The 16,172-nt window shown below is 49.9% G+C and overlaps 1 protein-coding gene across 1 annotated transcript in view; it reads right to left on the bottom strand.

Moving 5' to 3' along the window:
• The window catches only part of LOC310879930 (uncharacterized protein), a 112,639-nt gene that overhangs the window by 34,736 nt on the left and 61,731 nt on the right, over nt 1–16,172 (bottom strand). Inside the window, exons 50-66 of the mRNA XM_083794990.1 lie at nt 15,989–16,030; nt 14,360–14,413; nt 12,858–12,896; nt 12,514–12,549; nt 11,385–11,519; nt 10,683–10,802; nt 8,697–8,801; nt 8,306–8,435; nt 4,060–4,139; nt 3,898–3,948; nt 3,243–3,278; nt 3,081–3,125; nt 2,427–2,471; nt 2,040–2,075; nt 1,625–1,660; nt 796–855; nt 123–248 (exon numbers count right to left, since the gene is read on the bottom strand). Coding sequence (XP_083651116.1) covers nt 123–248; nt 796–855; nt 1,625–1,660; nt 2,040–2,075; nt 2,427–2,471; nt 3,081–3,125; nt 3,243–3,278; nt 3,898–3,948; nt 4,060–4,139; nt 8,306–8,435; nt 8,697–8,801; nt 10,683–10,802; nt 11,385–11,519; nt 12,514–12,549; nt 12,858–12,896; nt 14,360–14,413; nt 15,989–16,030 — 1,176 coding nt within the window. The remainder of the gene's footprint in view (nt 1–122; nt 249–795; nt 856–1,624; nt 1,661–2,039; nt 2,076–2,426; nt 2,472–3,080; nt 3,126–3,242; nt 3,279–3,897; nt 3,949–4,059; nt 4,140–8,305; nt 8,436–8,696; nt 8,802–10,682; nt 10,803–11,384; nt 11,520–12,513; nt 12,550–12,857; nt 12,897–14,359; nt 14,414–15,988; nt 16,031–16,172) is intronic.

Genomic DNA, 16,172 nt, shown 5'->3' on the forward strand with positions numbered 1-16,172 from the left:
AGAACTGGATAGGTGGGGGTCTGACCTGCAGTGGACACCTGGTGCAGTCTCAGGAGGACCACGCTCGTTCTCACCTTGTGTCCAACACCACATGCCCAGTCCCCTCACCACACACCACCTGCCTTCTGTCCTGGTGTCCCGGGCAGGCCTGGAGCCCCTCTGTCCCCCTGTGACCCAGGAGTGCCAGCGTTGCCTCGAATGCCCTGGACGCCCTGAGCTCCTGGAGGTCCTGGGGCCCCTGGCTCACCCTGTTGAGTGAATCACAAGGAATTTAGATCTTAGGTGGGATTGACGGCCTCCCAAAGGTCCTGGAGAAAGCCTGGGGTGTTTCCTTGAATTCTCATGACTGGTACGTAGATCTGGGGGCACCCCTTCCATCTCAGGCCCATCAGATAAGTCCTAGGGCTGGAGAAGGGCTTGCTAGAGTGGGGAACCCTCACCTTCACACCCACAGAGCTGTGCACTGAACTCAAACCCTGCATGCCTGCAATGTCCCAAGGGACTGCAGAAACATCCCTCTGCTGAGACCACGATTCCCTGATTTTTTTCACAGTCATATTTATCCTCTGGACCACACCTGTTCTGAACTGGTCCCTTGGAGGACACAAAGCTCTCCCTCTGTCCCCAACCCACGTGGTGGTGTTCCTGCCTCTCCAGGTTGGGACTGCCTTATCTTTGGCATCCCAGCCACCTCTGTGCTTCCCACCCAGCAGTGGAAAGATCAGCAAGGACTCCAGAGAGTAATACCCATAGAAAAACAAATGAGATCCTATCAAGAGGAGAAGACAGGTTTACCTTAAATCCTGGGGGACCAGCCTGACCAACAGGACCTCTGAATCCAATTCCTGGTTCTCCCTGAGAAGAGAAGAAGGTCAAGAAAAAAAGCAAGACCACTTCTTCCACTGTGGGTCCATCAAGAGCTTGCTCCATGCTGCTCTCTGGATACCCAGCTGAAGTCCCTCAGGACTGATCCTATGCTAAAGTGTCTAAAGAGCACATCTCCTCTAGATGATGGGAAGTCTGGAGAGATAAAGTTGCTGAGAGCATTTAAAGAGCTCAGCTCAAACAGGGCACAACCTGGAGCCCAGGAGGTTTGCTCTGCCCACCAGAAGCACTTCTGTGCGGGGTGGGTGCTGGAGCCCTGGCACAGGTACCCAGAGGTTGTGGTGTCCCCTCCTTGGAGAGCTTCAAAAGCCACCTGAACACCAGCTTGGGGTGGCCCTGCTGGAGCAGGGATGGGACCAGAAGGACCCAGAGGTGCCTCCAAGCCTCAACCTTCAGTGATTCTGAGCTTTAGAAAAGAGGGAGCTGAGTTGTGGGAATATTACTGGAGATGGTGTCAGAAGACTCCGTGTGAGACTCATACCTTCTGGCATTAGTCATAAGGTGTGTGTCCTGCTTAGAGCAGCCACCAGGACTCCCTGACAAGCCAACAGACAGAAGCCGTGTCTCCCAGTGGGTGACCCATCCCAGCCACGCTGAGCCCACATCTCAGGAGGCCACCCGGACACCTCTCCCTGAGATGGGAGGTAAGATGTCAGGAGCGAGAGCAGTCATGGAGGACACAAGGTCTCCTGGTGTCAGAAGAGGCACCCCTGACCGTGGTACCAATGCTGTTCTTTACCTTTTGACCATTTTCCCCTCTGTCTCCTTTGGTGCCCTGAGAAATGAAGAGAGAGTTACCAAGGCTGTAGGAGAGGAGGAGTGAAGTACAAGCTCCGTGCTACCCTGAATGAGAGCAAAGGTTTCCAGTTGTGCCCACCACAGAAATGCCTCTGATGTCCCCAGAGGAGGTGGGGAATATTCATGTGGCCAGGGATCAGCCAAATGCCCCAGCATGGGGCCAAAGTGAAGGAGTTGGGGTACTGAAGGAGGTGGGATACTGAAGGAATTGGGGTACTGAGCTGACCCAGTGGGCATTGGGTCTGAGCAGGGTACAGGGTTTTGGCTTCCCCGTGGCAATCCCCAGTGCTGGATTTTGGCCACCTAGCTGGTACCACTGTCCTGCTCCAGCTGCTGATCCCGACTCCTCAGCTCACCTTTTCTCCAGGCTTCCCCATCTCCCCGGGCTGCCCCTGTAAGACAAAACCCAAATATCTTCCAGCCCTTCTTCCATCTCTGTCTTTGTGCCAGGGCTGGCTTTCACTTGTCTGTCACTTGTTCAGTTCACCGATCCAGCAGAACAAACATCAGGACCCCCCCCTGAATTTTCTGCCTTCCCCCTGAGGCATGGCAGACGCGTGTTAGCATTGCCGGGAGAGAGGGAGCAGAACCACTCAGCCAGATCGAGGGATAAAGGTGGGACTGCAGCAATCCCAGTTTACATCAGCAGTCTCCCATGGACCCAGGATGTCCTCTCCACCAGTGTGTCCCCAGCTTCCTCCTCCAAATCTCAGAGACTCAGGCCACAAAAGCACTATTGCTACCTTTTCTCCTTTGTCTCCACGGGCTCCTGGAGCTCCCGTTTCTCCCTGGAAAACAACAGACAGCCCCTTCAATTGCAAGCATGAGGAATTTCTCCTTCCCTCTTTGGGCCATGTGGGGGTTGCCCTTGTTTCCGTATCACCTTTTGGCAAACTGCAGTGAGGGCCACCTCCTTTCCACTGCTTGCTGGTGGACCAGGGCTATCCTAACCAGATCCTAACCAGATCAGGGTTGTCCCTGAACCCATCCCTCCTATCCTTCACTGTGGAAATGCACAGAGAGATGACAAATTACGGAACTGGGGCCAGAGATGAGTGGTAGCTGATGGTGTCCCTGTCCCAGGATACCACAGATGTTAAAAAATGCCATGAGTCTGAAGGAGACCGGAGAAGTTCATAGAGCAGAAAACTACTGAGGAGGCACAAAACAACTAAAAGCATGTCTGAAACAGCTGTGAAAGGTTCCAGCATGGGTCCTCTGCTCATTGCCAGTGGCCAAAACCATTGATTACCACCTCTTGAACCCACCAACCTGGCCAATTTTCATCTGTGATTTCTCAGCCTCTAAATGAGACTGCCTGGGAAGATGCTCTGGGATCCCATCTCACCCCATCACCACTGGGTATCTGCATTAAAAGGTGAACCAAAAGCACTGACCTTTTGGCAACACAAGGGTGGATCTGGCCGGCCCGTTTCCTCCTTCTGTAAGAAAATGGGTGCAGGTACAACACAGAGTTGGGATTCCGCAGGAGAAAGGACTGGCCATGTCCTCATCACATGTAGCTGGGGTGAGAGGAGCCCTGGGGCTTCATGCTGTACCTTAATTCTGCTCGGGTGCTGAGGGCCTGGGTATGTCTTGAATTGAAGAAGAAAAGAGAAAAGTGTGAGAGCAGGTGGAGAATATTTCGCCCCTTGAGCCATGGGAAAGGAGTCTCGAGGACTCATAATTTTTCACCCTTAACTCCTGGAGATAGGTCTTGCGCTCTTAAATTTTGTAAAATCAACTCTTTGCACTTTCCATTTCTGGCTTATTATGTTAAAGTTGGGCATGTAATTGTGCAGGTATGTCAGAGATGTATGTGTTTGTAAATGCACTCAAGTATTCTCACTTTTACACACACATACCAGTATCTTCTATTCTTTCAGGACACCAAATACCCCTGTCTCATGCTGCTTTCTCCACGAACCAGGTAATTATATTCCCTCATTGATTAAGTTTGATTTTCGCCACTTCTGTGTTGTGAGCTTCGCGTTTCCCTTGCCAAATACGAGGAGAACACTCTGCTCTGCCAAGAAAGACAGCCTCACCTGCAGCTGCTTCTTGCTTTATTTATTAATATTTATCACTAAACTTTCACCCCCCACCCAGATTCATCATGATTCATCATGATTTTGCACGGTGAGAAGAGGCAAGTAGGGTTTCCCTTGCGTCCATGTGTTTGAAGACAACCTTGTACCAGGCTGTCTCACTCACCGCAGATCCAGATGGGGATTTCAGAGCTCCTGGGGCACCGGGGGGATGCACCTGTGACAGAGCCAACAAGGAAGGGTCACTGCTCCCTTGGGGATTACACCGGTGACTCTGCTCATATGCAATGGCCAGCCCAAAGCCACCGCGGTGAAATAGGGTTTTTACCTTGTATCTGTCCTGTTGGGCTGATCTCCTGGCCCTCACATGCCTTGGGAGTGCAGAGCCATCATCCAAATTCATCTTTTCCTGCAGGAAAGGAAACACCACCCTGCTGAGCACCCAATGCTATTATTTATTCAGGACCGTGCAATTAACTTATCGCTATTTCAGAGGAATACCTAAAATCTTGCAACTCTGAACTCTAAATGCTTCCCTGAAGCACCCATGCCTGGGTAACACATCTGCTGAGCATTTATTGTACCCGATATATCTGACTGCAATAACACAACTGTTGATGCCTGATCACTCTCCTCGGTCATCTGCCTCTTGCTGATGTTTGCAATGCTCATGGTTTTGGCCGGTACATATTTGAGACACACACAGTAAAGCTTGTACAAATAGTTACTGGCCCGAATCATAAACTGCTTGTAATTTTCCATGTTAGCAACAACAAATTATCTGCTTGCTGTTGTAAATATTATAATATTCCTAGCTGCTGGATATCTCAGTGTACAGCAATTATTCCCCGAGCCACACGATGGAGGCACTGCAGATCAGCTTTGGCAAATATTTTGATACGAAGGCAAAAAGCAATGGGGTGATCCATAACAAAAGAAGGCTGGGCACCTCCTTGCACCCCAACCTCAAACCTGAGCCCTGCCAGGAGCATGGGAAGGGGAGAAGAAAATCAGGATGGGGTGCACCCAGCACTATTTCTGCATTATTATCATTTTCAGACTCAGAGACCTAGACTGATCTCACAATTTAATCTAGAAGTATATTTTGAAACTTTCAGATGGCTAAACTTAAGGAAAAGTAAATCCTAGATAAAGGACTTGTAAGAAATGCTGGTTAGTCCAGCCCCAGACATTACGTTGGCAGGTTTGCAGGGCTGATAGCCTTATTTTTTTGGATTCAAGTAACATTCACTAACTGGCTAATAAACCCAGGAAGTTTCTGACTCACCGAAATACGTAAGGAAAAAATATTTTGGACCAATTAAAATTGAAATTCTTTACTGCAACATAGTGAGGTGTAAGGAGGAGGAATTAAAGGCCCGTTGATGATGTGCTGGCACAGATTGCTCATGAGTGCCCATCTTGGGTGGCTTTTGTCCATCCTGCACTGGGTTGCGGCTGATCTGCATGCAGAGCATTTGTAAAATGCCGCTGCTGTTTCGCACGGGTCCACGTTCATTCTGCAGACGTGCGAAGAGCGTCACAAGGAAAAGGCGAGGCAAGCCCGTGGGTTGCCAAGACCTCGCCGAGGTTTGGATGGCGACCCATGTGCATGTGATCTCATAAAGCTGCCATTTCCAGGGGTGGTGGGAAATTGCTGGGGGTAATAACTCTCCTCCATTCTGCTTTTCCTCCGCAATTTTAGCAGTTTCCAGCGCTGAGATGCCAGCAATAAGGCAAAAAAGAAAAGTGGAGAGGCTGCTGCTTTCTAAAGCAGTGATTTGCTGATGGCAGGTGGCAGTGTAAAAAAAAAAAAAGAAGAAATAAAAAGAGACAAGGGAGAAAAGGAGGAGTAAAAGAACGGATACAATTAGGACAGGAAAGAGAAAAATGGAAATAAAAGGGGGAGGAAGAAATTCTCCTGCAAAGAAAGAGGAACAGGAAAGATAGAAACAGCAAAGAAAGAAGATATCAGGTGAAAAAAAATTAAATTACTTTGGTTTTATCCACATGGAGACAGCCAGGGACATTTATCTGAATTAACCCCGAAAATGAGTAAGTTGAACTGCAGGGAGGCTGGGAGATGGAGGGGGCAGGAACTGACCAGACCAGTCCCATAGCGCCAAAGAAGTGGCTCATCCATGGAAAGAGCAACTGGGCACTGCTTCTGGCATGGGCACGTGTACCTGGGCTCATCCTGCCTCTTTATGCCAGTTAATTTGCTTCCCCCATTAACTCCTGCCAGCCAGAAATTGCACCTCTGAGATGAAGCTCTTGGGCTATTACAGAATGCTTTTCTCCAGGGCCCCATGAACCTTTTAACAGGTAAAATTCGTGATTACAGCTGCTGCTGATGGGGAAACAAGCGGCTCCATTTCACTCTCTTTGCATCACCCCGCGATGCGCGCAGGGATCTGTGCTGGGGGGAGAGGGGCTGTTCCTGGCTCCCTGCCTTCCACCCATGCTTCCTCCTCCTCTGGAGGATGAAGGGGATAAGTGGGGCAGGAGATCATCTCTATAAACCCAAAATGTGAACTTTTGGTTAAAAAAAAATCTGATCTTAGGTCTCTGGTGATAAATGAGCCTGCAGTTTTGTGGCTCTGCTCCTCTCCTCCCACTGGCTTTAAAAAAATGAAAGTGGTATCTCAAATGGGATGCGAAGTCTGCTTTTCATCCTTGGGAGGCAGGCATTAAAAATTAATTACGTCCCTGATTGCTGAGGACAGTACTGCTTTTTTTTTTTCTGCCTCAACCCCCTCATCCTTCCCAGCACCATGGCCACAGTGTTTGGGCACATGGATGCTTTTAGTTCCCTGAAACCAGACAAACGGGGGTCACTCCCTTTTCATCAAGGAGGAAAATGCTGGGTCCGTCATGGATCTGATTTATTAAATCACTCCATGCAGGGGGCATGCGTGAAACCACGAGGAGCACAGCTGAAGTCCACAGCTTCAGATGGAAGTACAGATTTCGGATGCCCCAATTCCAGGGTGCAGGTCCCTAGGGACTGAGCTCTACCTGCTTGTGAGAGCGGGGCATCAGAGAGCTCCTATCTCAGCTGGCGTCCTACACCCAGTCGAATGAGAAGTGAGGGCTTTGGTGTCCATCCTCTGCATTTCCAAACCTCTCTCCAGCTTAGCCATGGCCAGCAAAGGGAAACGGCGCATGCAGGAAGAGAAGCAATACAGAATGTGGGATGTGGGCTGTAAACTGGCTCCGCGAGCTCCTAAATCCCTGCCTTGTGATAGCAGCTGAGGGATGCTCGTTGCACAGACCACAGTCTGCAGGGCTGCAGCTTGCACACACACACGCGTGTGAGTGCTCGTGTGCGTGTGCTTGTGCCGGGAGCCCTCTCGTGGCTGCTGCCACAGCAATTGTTCCAGCTTCGTGAGTCAGCGCCGCGGCAATTTGCAAAGCCAGGCAGGAGACAGCTGAAACGACGGAGCAGAGGCAAGTTTCCAGCAGACTGCTCAAATCAGAGCAAGATTTCCTCTTGACAGGGTCTCCCCGCTTTGAGCTACCTCCCCCATCGCTGTTCCTAGAAATGCCCTTGCTAATGCTGTTCCTAGCAGAAGCTGCACTTGAGGCTGAAAGCAAACATCCAAGGGATTTTTCCACTCAGGTTGTGGGCATCCCGCCTCCAAGTATTTTCAAAAATAGCCTTCCTTCCATCACACAGCAACATATCAGATGGAAAAGTGTTAAAGCAGCACTGAGGGAGTGCGTTTGCCCTCTCTCCTTCCCTGGGGCCGGTGCCACTCAGCGCACGGTGTTGGGGTAGGGTCTCCCAGCCAAGCTGGACTGTGCTTTCAGGGTTAAAATGCTGTGAAGAATGAAGGGTGCTGGGTTTGGTACAAGTCATTGAGCATGGAAGGGCTCGCAGAAGAAAATACATGCCCAGGAGGGCAGAAATAAAGAGTGAATTAGGATGTTAGGGCTCAGACAACCACACTGCAGCAGCACCCCAAGTTAGTGCCCATCCTCTGAGCTGTGACAACTGCTGCTGCCAGCCTGGATGTGCCCTCTGGCTTTGCTGCAAATGCTATGGCGTGACTTAAAGGGCACGTGCATGTGCCCTTGGAAGGCTGCTGCACCTCCTGACTATGGAAGGAACCTCTTTCTGTGCTATCTCCTCTCAGCTGAGGTGCAGTAACTCATCTCCTGAGCTTTTTAAGAGGCAAATGTCCTGCAGACCTTGGAAGAAGAGTTAAAGTGAATCATTCTATACCAAGTTTCCTCTGGGACAGCCACCTTGGCTCAGCTGCCCCACAAAGGATTGCTAAATTACAATTCACTCTGGTAGAAATTGGCCTTTTTTTTCAGCAAAGTGGGTAATTAACCACCAAAACAATTTTCCAAGGGCTCTGGGGCGGGGGGGGTCCCGCTTCCCTGGCCATATACAGAGGACAAGTTTGGCCATCAGCCTCCTGCCCAGGTCCCATGTCCAAGCAGTGGTCTCCTTTGGGGATCTGGGGATCTCAAAGCACTGGGTGTGAGACGAGCATCCCAGTCCCTTCCAGTCTATCACTTGTCTCCCCACTGGTCTAGCACCCGGTGCTACTAGGGAATACATCCATGGCTGGTGTCCTCCTGTGGCTGTCCTTCTGTCCTCTCCTCCAAGGACTTGAGAAGCTCCATGGATTGGTTTCCTCGAAGATCATCTTTGGGGTGTGTGGAGGGCACAGGCAAGCTCTGCAGGGGATGCTGGATGAGTGACAACACAGTCTTACTGATTACCAGAGTGGAAGTTGGAAAGCAAAGACTTTTCCAGCCTCTGAAACTGATTCATGCAGAACTCCTTATCCTCTCCCTAAATTAGCTTTTCATTGCAGCAAAATAGAGGCTGAATGCACAGAATTGCAAGGGTTTGTCCACTCAAGCTCTTCAAAATGTAATCCCATTGCGCCTATTAAATCAGCACAAATAGGAATGTAATTAAAAGTCACTGAACAGGCATTTACATACACTGCTGAGAGAAGTGTTTGTCCCTTTCGAGTCTCTCTCCTTCCTTCTCTCCTCCAAGGACTCGGGAGTGTTCCCCAGGGGCTGGTACTCACCAGCAGATGGACCCTGGGGAGAACAAAAGCAGTTACTGCTTTTTCCAAGTCAAGACCTCATCCACAACACACTGTTTTTACCAGCACTGCAGTTTATTCAATAACACACTCACAGACAGCAGGACAAGGCTGAAGAGCCAAGTTACCATGATCCCTCTTGCACCTTACTTGGGAAGTGCCAATGACTTTGGGCTGGGGCATGCTGTAGGGGTCCTGATGGCTCAGAGGACTGCCGAGGGGCTCTGGCCCCTTTGCTCCCAGCTTTTCCATTGAAGGCAACCTAAACAGGGTGGTCCAGGTGAGAAGAGAGTGTCTCCAACACTTCCAGCCAGATTTAGGGGGGCAGAGAGGAGGAATGGTGCTCCCAAAATAATGTAAGTGAGCCCAGTATTTTGACAAGGAGAAGGGGGCAAATGTTTTGCCTCTTCTCACCTGGAACCCAAACCAAGGCTCTCACAAGGAGGTGATCAGTCCCTTCTCACCCTGCCCTGGCTAAGTGGCCCAGGCCATATAAGCATACTCCAAACCCCCATTCATGGTGGCAGAGACAGTGACAACATTTGTGGAGCGCCCTGACCCGCAAAGATGAGCAAAATTCCATTATTGTCATAGGTCCATGCTGGTATCTGAAAAGCCGTGTCTCCTCTAGCATATCACTGAGTACACCACAAAGTCCTGTAGCTTCTTTCAACACAGAATACATAGCACACGCTATCTTACAAAGGCCATCTAGTACATGGTGTGACCAATTTCCAGATGCTGTCCCTAATAAACCCAACAGAGCCAGCTTTGGTGTCTCCATATCCCAAATACCAGCATTGCTGGCTCCAGGCTTGCTGGCACATGTCTATTTTCAGTCTCTTGAGCCCTCTGGTGCAAACACACTTACTGGTGAGCACTTCATTCCTCTCAAGACCCTAAGATACAGTCATCCAGGTTGCAATGATCTGGAAAAGTAAGGTGTCTCACCCGAGATCACAGTAAGAGCCTGGACAGAGGGGGGATGAGCCTGTCCCGACCTAAGTGCCTGAGCAACTGGGTCATCGCTGAACCAACCACAGAAGAAGATAAAATCATCAGAGCTGCCTCCAAATGCTCCCGCATCTCTTGTGCTCCAGATACAGACAACATTTCCTACCAGTGACCAACAAGGGTTTATGGAGAGTGAGTCACTTCTTGACTGTCATAAAAGAGGATTAAAAATCCTCACCTCAGCTGCTGTTACTGTTTACTGGACTCTCTCTTATCAGGACTGTCTAGTATGGGCAAATTAAGAGCCAGGACTCATCCAACAGCTATGAGAGGTGGCCTGGATACAGCCTTCTAAATTTATTCCTGGAGGTGTGCTGTAACACACAGGAACTTGGGTCCAGGACGGAGTCTTATCACTAGAATTTGTAATTCCCACAACCACAATCTGTTACTTGCAATTGCAGAGGATGTAGGTGACTAGATTATCTCTAGCAATTAGCCTGGTTACTCAAGCAAATGAGGGCTGTGGAGTCATGGCAGGAAATGTTCCTTGGGCAATCTCAGCCCAATGTGACAGCAGGATCGGATCCATCCCTGCCAGGGCAGGAGACACACATAGAGTCTCCACATGGGGAGAAGACTCAGGATGAGTTCAACAGACATCAGGCATGGGGAATAGCTTGAAACCAGCCAAAAACCTGTGGTCAATTTTACTCAGAGGACCAGAAGGAGCAGTGCTTGGGTGGAGAGGAAGGGAGGATGAGGGATCAGCAGGACGATCATTGCTGGAGCATGGACTGGGAGCTCACAGGCATCTGGCACACATCAGATGTGTGAGCTCTATTATTGCTGCAGCAGACTGGGTGGACAAAGGTACAGATCTATGTGACTACACTTCGTCAGCTCTGCTGCTTGTTGTCACCTTAGTGGGTCCTTCAGACACCAGCACCCTAAACGGAGGCTCCGCTGCCAGGCTCTGTGCTTCTTCTGTCACCTCACTGCTGGCCAGGGCATCACGAGAAGTATCAAACACCAGTGAACCCTGTAACACCAAAAACAGTGGCTTGTCAAACTCGAGCTCCCAGGAACCACAAATGCAAAAAGCTGGGTCCTGATGGCTTATTTCTGCCCATCACCCCGGCATGCTCTGTCCCACTTGCTGGCCTTCCTGTACCAGGATGGAGTGAGCAGGCAACCAGCCCCTACTCGCCATTTCCAGGCCTTCTTTCCCAATTAGTTTTGTGTCCCTGGGATCCCTCTCACTTTTGAGGCCACCCTCGTGGTCTCTTCTTGTGCTTTATTCTGCTTTTCTCCTCTCACACATCCACCAGTCCATCAACCCCCAGTCTCTCAGGGCACGAGGAAGCTCACAGCTTCAGATGAAGGCTTCTAGCTACCACCATCAACAGCAGGGGCTGACTGATTCTTTCTTTTCCACTGAAAACCAGGTGCTTTGCAATCTCAGCAGCTTTACCAGTAGATCCAAAATCCTGGCGAGAGCCCCCAGCCTCTTCCAGATTAAGATGGCTGCAAGTCACCATAACCTGCTTGATGACAGAGGTGACCCTGAAGCCTTCACTGATTCATTTCCTTCTAGGGCCCCCTGAAGATGATGGATACTCACGCCATGTTTAGCAGTCTGTGGAAGTGTCTGCTTTCTCCTGGAGCTCTTGCTTTTCCTGGAGCTGCCCAGCTGCTGCACCAGCCCATCCAGCCCATCCCGCAGCAGCGCGTTGGAGAGATCCTTCAGCAGTGCCAGCTGCCAAAGGCACAGACCGTTCAGGCAATGGCCTGCTGTTACTCTTCCATCCCCAAGACACAAAAGTCCAAGAAAAGCCACCCCAAAAAGATTTTTGATGAGTTTCCAGTCAGCTCACAGGGCATTGGAATGGGTTGCCCAGGGAGGTGGTGGCGTCACCGTCCCTGGGGGTGTTCAAGGAAAGGTTGGACGTGGTGCTTGGGGACATGGTTTAGTGGGTGACAGTGGTGGTAGGGGGATGGTTGGACCAGATGATCTTGGAGGGCTTTTCCAACCCTAATGATTCTGTGATTCAATGATCTGGCCCTGACAGCCAACAGTTGATTTAAATATAGATGTTTATGGTTTGGGCATCTAGGAGCTGATTGATGGTGCTTACTCAGGGGCTCTCCCCACTGTAAATAAGATCCCCTACACCTAGTTAAATAAGCCAGTTCCTCACCTCCCTTGGTCACATCTCCAGAGCTCACAAAAAGGAGCTGAGGGCAATGAGCTCAACAATAAGGGCCTAGTTGGTAGATACTAAACGCTGAGGTTCATCACAGTTCCTGAGCTTGATGGCTACCTTGAGACTGGAGAGGGAGGCCACCGACCTAGCATGGCTGTATTGCACAGTGATAAGTCATGATTATTTGTGCTGTCAGCAAAGGAGCAACCCAAAGTGGCCTTTGCACTAAACAAGACGTACAACATGGCCAAAGCACCAGAGGAACCTGGGGGTCTCCTCTTCCTGGCTGTGCAGACACAGTGCTGCGGTACACTCCACAAGCCAACCCAGGTGGCAGCACCAAGCTCTGAATGGGTATTTGGCATTGCCCAGAGAAATTGTGGATATCTCATCCATGGAAGATGGAAGCCGTCATGGAAGACATCATGTCTTCTTGTGAGTGCTGGACTCAGAGGAGCACACATCATCTCCAGAAGACCAGAGTGGATAGACGGAAAAGCTTAATTGCAATCACCTTGTCAAAAGGAAGGTCAAGGTGTTACCTACCTTAATACCATTTTCTTCAAAAAGTCTCTCCAGATCCTACCAGAATAAAGAAAGATAAGGACATGACTAAAGCCCAGACCCAAAAAGCAGAAGAAACGCCCCCTGCTGAGCAGCAGCCTGACTCCAGTGCCCTGGGAAACACAGCAGGGAGAAGAGCAAATGGCATTTCCCAAAGGACTGAGCACGGTGATATCTTTCCTCCCCTTTCCAGCCTGAAAAGCTGGCTACACAGGTGGCAATGGCTAAGCCTGGAGGCATACACAGGGTCCCCTCTGCCATCCCAACCCCATGCAGAGAGGGAGGTGTTGCTAACATTAATATGCTCTAAATTTCTTTTTCTTTACCTTCATTTCCACTCCTTTTCCTGGTGGACCGGGCTCTCCCTTCAAACAAACAACAACAAATAATTAAGTCATTCCAATGAGCACCAAGAATGGGCAGAAGTCTGCCACCATCCGGCTCCATGACGCCAGACAAATCTCTGTTGGCTCACAGAGGGGTTTGAATCCCACCCTGTTGCATGGGCTCCTTTGCTCCTCTACCAGACTCAGCCAATGTCTGTGTTTTTAGGGTCGGGCTGGACCGCAGCTTGACTTGAGTCATCACCAAAGAGGAGTTTGGACTGGAGCTTTGCACCATCCCTGTATGGGGGGTTGTGGTTTGCTCCAAGTTAGGAAGAACAATCAGGCCCGGGCTATGCAATTCTGCAGTGAAGGGAGGGAGAGAGACCAGAAAACTGATCTACTTGTGCAATGCCCACTGAAAAAAAATATTTAACAAGCTCCTGCGTTTCCACTTGGCACGTATAAATGCAACCAGAGGGTGACCCATTGCTCTGGAGGCAATCCTCCTTGCCACAGACTGAATCCACTCCTCCATTTCTCAGCTATGCACAATGTGTGAAAAACAAAGTGCAGGTGGGCCCTCAATGCCACCGGTGCTGCCACTGCCATGGCTGGAAGTCGTGTGGTGGTGGCAGCAAGGCAGGGGGTGGCCAAGGTGCTCCCGGGGACGGCGGTCCCTTCTGGGGGTGGCTGTGGTCCTGGTGGCCCTCCACACCACCACGCACAGTCTGGGTCAAATATCTCTGATGGGTTTAAGTCCCAGGGATGGGTTTTCCGTCTTTCCTTGACCAGCATGATGTGGGTCTCCAGATGAGTTATCATGAGCCGCTGCCATGGATGAACTGCTGGATGAGCTGCAACAGCTTGGGAAGTCCCGTGGCGGGGCAAGGAGCATCTGATGGGACCAGGGGCTGACCTGCCTCTCTGACGGGCTTCATTTCACTGAAATCTGCTTTCTGCACTGACAGATTCCGGTGGAATGAAGGGCGCCAGGAAGGCCCCAGTGGTGCTGCATCTCCATGCCAAGGCGTGCTGGGGCAAAGGAGCTACGTCGTGGGGACATGCTGGATAAACTGGGTACGTCAGGACATCTACCTGCACTCACTAATGTTTCTTTCTGCACCATTTGCCTCTTCATTAGTGGAGCAGTTGGTCCCACCTCTAAAGATCTCTGCGTGTTGTGGCAGAAGCCTTTTCTCTTTCCATTCCTTTCTGATGTGATCTTCAAGTTGCAGGAGGGGAGGAAAGAAAGCAAATACCCCAAGCATTTTAGAAATGTATCCCATCCAGCTCCTGAATAACATCTTCCTTCCTAAATGTCATATATTTACTAAATGGAGTTGTAGGGCTTACATCACTGTTACCACAAGTTTACGAGCCCAGCTCATAACACCTGCTTTGAGAAACACAACTTTTTTGGGGGTAAGAAGAGATCTGAGATGGGTGCTCTTCCCCTCTGGCCAGCCCAACACAAAGATGCCTCCACACATTCAAGCACCTACCTTTGGGCCTGGAGGTCCCCTTTCACCTTTCAAACCATCCTTCCCGCGATCCCCCTGCAAGCCAGCAGGAACACGTTAGTTCTTCGGCCCCTCTAAAATTCAGAGTGGTTTCATCATGCTTTATGGCGTTTCCCACCTACTGGCCTGTGCTGGCCTCATTCTAACAACATCCCCGTCTTTTCCACATGAACCAGCCAGCCTTTTCTTGTAACTATCTTATTAATTCACGTAATTAAGGTAAATCTGGAGCAACTCTGCTCTTCACTTGAAATATGCTACCTAAGTCCTTAAGAAGGTTTCTCATTCCTGAGAGCTTTTCTGTTTATTCTTTTCCCCTCATACCTACTTGGGCTAATAAAACAGTATTACTCCTCCTCACAAACTGAAATTCACCTGGATTTCTTTGCCATCACAGCTTGGCCGATGAAGCAAAACCTGGATATCTTATGTAGGGTTTGGGGAGGGGACAGACCCATGATGACACTGCCTGTGGCTCTTGTTCTCCCAGTCTTTGCCTGTGACCGAGTCCTGTGGGTGAACTGGAAAGCCCAGACCTGCCTACAAAGCAGCCATCTAGATAAACACTCTGCCTCTCTCTGAACAAGCCTTTCCTCTCAGTGAAATCTGGCAGACATCGAAATTTGGCAGAAATCAATGCTGTGGCTGCCCTGCCTCCCCCCTGGCTGCCTCATCTCCTCTCCTGACCCCAGCTGCATGGTGCATAAAATAAATGACCATCTCACAAACTTCATTAAACTGAGGGATTTAAATGCATTAGATACATTTTTCATCATATTGGGCTTTTTGATTACTCAAATTGCTCCATGACCCCACCTCTGTTCCTGCAGTGGGTAGGACCTGGGGCTGCACGTGGCACTATGCTTTGCAGGCAGCTTTGCCATTTGCTTGGTCTATGGTGTAAACAGACCATAATAAGTGGGGCGGGAGGGGGTAAGGAGCTGCTTTGCTCTTGATCACTATTTGGGCATTCCGCAGATAGAATTTAGGCAGATTGGCACGAAGTCATGAGGGGCTGGGTGATATTTTCAGCGATCTTTTTCAGAGGGCTGATGAAAGGATGGAATGACTCCAGCTCTGCTGCATCCTACCGCTGATGCCTCTGGGCTGGATCCATGCCACCGTGATCCCTCCCAGCACTGGTGCTGGGTAAAAGCTCCTTCAATCCCTCCCAGACAGAGCTATTGCTACAGCAAGGGAGCTTCTGTAATAGCAATAGACTTGTGCTGGACAAGCTACTGGAGTAGCAGCATCCAAGTCATCTTATTGCCTTTCAGCAAAACTATTGTGCTGGCAGAAAACTTCAGTGTCTGACTGGATCTTTCTAATTTCTGGGCTGAAATGTTCACTCTTGTTTTCCCTGAAAACACAAGAGGACTGGGAAGAACTGCAGCTCACCTTGCCCTGGCATCACCAACAGTGCTACATGGAGTTTGGAGCAGCTTTGCTGTTGGGGGCAGGAACAGCAAGAATTTGCTTAAGGAACTTGCAAGTTTCAGGCTGTGTTTGCAGACTTTGACTTATAAAAGTAACGAAGCTACAGAAAATATGACATACATGAAATAATCACATATTCAAGACAAAGCTTCTTCAGCAAGAAGGAGACTTTACCTTTTCGCCTTTCAGGGTCATGGTGTTTTCCAGAGAAGACACCTACAAAAAATGGAAGAAACGTGGTGAAGGAAGACGTCTTTGATGCGAGCTCTCACCTCCAGGTGCCTTTTATCCCAGGTAGCCCTTACCCATGGGCACCGAGCCAGCACCTTTCTCTGAAATTAACCAGCAATGTGATCCC

Source organism: Anser anser (assembly GCF_964211835.1).
Source record: "Anser anser genome assembly, chromosome: 1".
Taxonomy (NCBI): Eukaryota; Metazoa; Chordata; class Aves; order Anseriformes; family Anatidae; genus Anser; species Anser anser.